The sequence below is a fragment of the Nicotiana tomentosiformis genome, chromosome 11, assembly GCF_000390325.3.
Source record: "Nicotiana tomentosiformis chromosome 11, ASM39032v3, whole genome shotgun sequence".
Lineage (NCBI taxonomy): Eukaryota > Viridiplantae > Streptophyta > Magnoliopsida > Solanales > Solanaceae > Nicotiana > Nicotiana tomentosiformis.
The window spans coordinates 33,049,366-33,051,985 of NC_090822.1; the positions used below are offsets into that span (position 1 = coordinate 33,049,366).

Consider the following 2,620-nt stretch of genomic DNA (forward strand, 5'->3'; position numbering starts at 1 on the left):
ACTTTTAGGTACAGCCCGTTTTTTCCCTCGACCCCTAAGAGAGCTCTAACCTAAGGTAATCTTTTCTTAGAGAATTTGGACATGTCGAGTTCATTCATTTCGAGCTAAAATAGCATTAATGATAACGGTAAATATGAAATGATTTGTTAAAACTTGAAAGCAAAGCTATAATTAGATCAAAATCTAAAGACAGGTGTACATGAACAAATGGGTACCTTCTTACTTTTGTTTTGGTGTTAAATAACACTTGATGCCTTGGGGCATTTGCGCGCGCATATATATATATATATATATATATATATATATATATATATATATATATATATATATAGGGTTACCATTGAATTTATATCTATATTGTACAAAATTTTGTAAAGTGTATCCGTTCGGATCTGAAATAGTTCAATCTATTTAGTGTAACTTCAGAACAAATCTGAAGTTCTCCTATCTTTCAACTGGAACTTTAGAAATTCAAATTTTAATTAGTTCAATTTTTCTGAACAACTTCAAATTCAAATTCTTCTATTTTTCGATTGCAACTTAAAAAATTCGAATATTAAGTAGTTAAATAAAACGGAACACATTTTGCAGATGAAGAGAGCAGCCACAGCTTTTCACATAAGATTGTCCGCCAACAGGAAAAAAAATTGACTGCAAAAAACGTGAAATGTCCGATGTGCAAACCCAGGGACAAAGCCATTAAGTAGACAAAACAAAATTTGTTTGCAACAAACAGATTACAAATGTCATAAGCATACGTGAATTTGCTTCATCATTCGCCAGCTCCATTTTGGGAAGTTACATACAATATATAGAGAGAAATTAATGCTTCATAATTATATGATATCTTTTGTTTATTGTGGGTTAATTTGATTAATTTTCAAACCTAAGTTGAATTAAATTAACATAATATTTTAAAATTAAAATTTAAATAGTTAAATTTTAATATTTTGTCCCTTGAGCATTTAGAACCACATGTTTCATAATTTTTTTTTTTTTTTAAACTTTGAGTCAAGTCAAACTATGTCGTCTAAATTGAAACGAAATAATTAATTAAAAATATTCAATCCAACTTGACACAATTTTATTTCGATAAAAGAAAAAATATCACACGCACGCCATAGTCTCGACGTATCGGTGGGCATCATACCATTCAAACACCGAAACATCTTCCCACATAACAGGGATCTTTCCTTTCTCTACAATCGCAACCTCCTTAATAATCATACAACGAGAATCATATTCAATGATAACATCTGGTGTACTTACCAAGAATCTTGTTGTCTGTTCCTTGTCATCCACAACAATACATACTACTACATTACAAGTGCGACGATTCACATCTACTAAATCAAATTCTTCACTCAACATTTGGGGATACATAGTACGAAGAGAACTAAGATCAACCAGATATTTCACAAACCACTTAGAGTAATCACTCTCCAATTCAAGAACTTCAAAACTCATTGAACTAAACCCCTGTACCTCAATAAGATGCAAATGTCCACTTGACTGCCCAAAATACCTTATATTCCTTTTTAACATGCCATTTGGAATCACAGTGCTAGGCATCATTTTAAAGCACAATGAATCCAATTCGAACCTTAAAAATGATCCATTTTCACTAACCCAATGCATACAGCCATTCAAGAAAACACCCTGAGCTAAAAAATATTCCTGCTTTATATCCAATATCTCCTTAGAATCTTTCCAAATCCCAGTTTCTGATGAGTATACAGAAAATTCATAAACCCCATTTGATTTAATGACACATACAAGTCTATAACTATCAGACACCATTGGATCAAAAGCCAAATTCATTAAAATAACTTGACGAAGCTCTGTACCAGCTGGAAGTTGAATCGATCTATGCTGATTTGTACTGGGATTATAAACATAGTATACTTGATTTTCAACACCCAAATTGAAATTAATACAGAACAATCCATTACAAGAATGTAAAGATTCAATCTTTGAAGATGTACACTTGACAATATTCTTGAATGCTAAAGGAATCATACCCATTTGCTTTTTTGGCATTCCATTGATAGGGATGAAGTCTACATGGTTATTACCGTAGACCCACCAGCAGAAAAACAGTCCGTCAACTTTGCCGGAACTGTGTTTTCTCCGGCAGTGAAGTAGCCGGAATCTTTGGCTTGAAATGATAGAAAACCAATCTTTACAGACGGTTTGGAACCGGAGAAGTGATTTTGGGGGTAGCCGGAGGAGAATTTCCGTCAAGAGATCGGTGTTTCCGGTGACGGATGTCTGAAATTCTGCCGGCGCATCACCGGAGATTCCGTTTACGTATGTTCTCCACATTCTTTAGTTGGTACGGTTTTAAGGCCCTTCCTATAAATAGAAGGTGGAAACAAGAGTTTTGACATATTTAGTCCTTGTATTTTTTACATTTATTTTCAACAACAAATAACAACCCAATTATTTTCAATTAATTAAACTCTTTAGTTATTAATTCTATTTTCTTTTTTTGGTGATGTTGTGCTTCTCTTTTATACTTATTTCTTTGCAAAATTGTAAAATACTGTAGATCATTTGTGAAGGTGCGTTGTATGCATAATTTGTGACTTGTGAGTTACACATTATCTTTTTTTTAAAA

The 2,620-nt window shown here is 32.7% G+C and overlaps 1 protein-coding gene across 1 annotated transcript; it reads right to left on the minus strand.

Annotated features, from left to right (window-relative positions):
- Positions 1-1,107: 1,107 nt before the first annotated feature.
- On the minus strand, positions 1,108-2,325 carry LOC104091226 (F-box protein At5g07610-like). The gene has a single exon (XM_009596509.2). The coding sequence runs from the start codon at positions 2,323-2,325 to the stop codon at positions 1,108-1,110; it is 1,218 nt and encodes a 405-aa protein (XP_009594804.1).
- Positions 2,326-2,620: the final 295 nt, after the last annotated feature.

Coding starts and splice junctions, on each gene's coding strand:
- LOC104091226 (XM_009596509.2), bottom strand. CDS start 2,325: ATGTGGAGAACATACGTAAACGGAATCTCCGGTGATGCGCCGGCAGAA.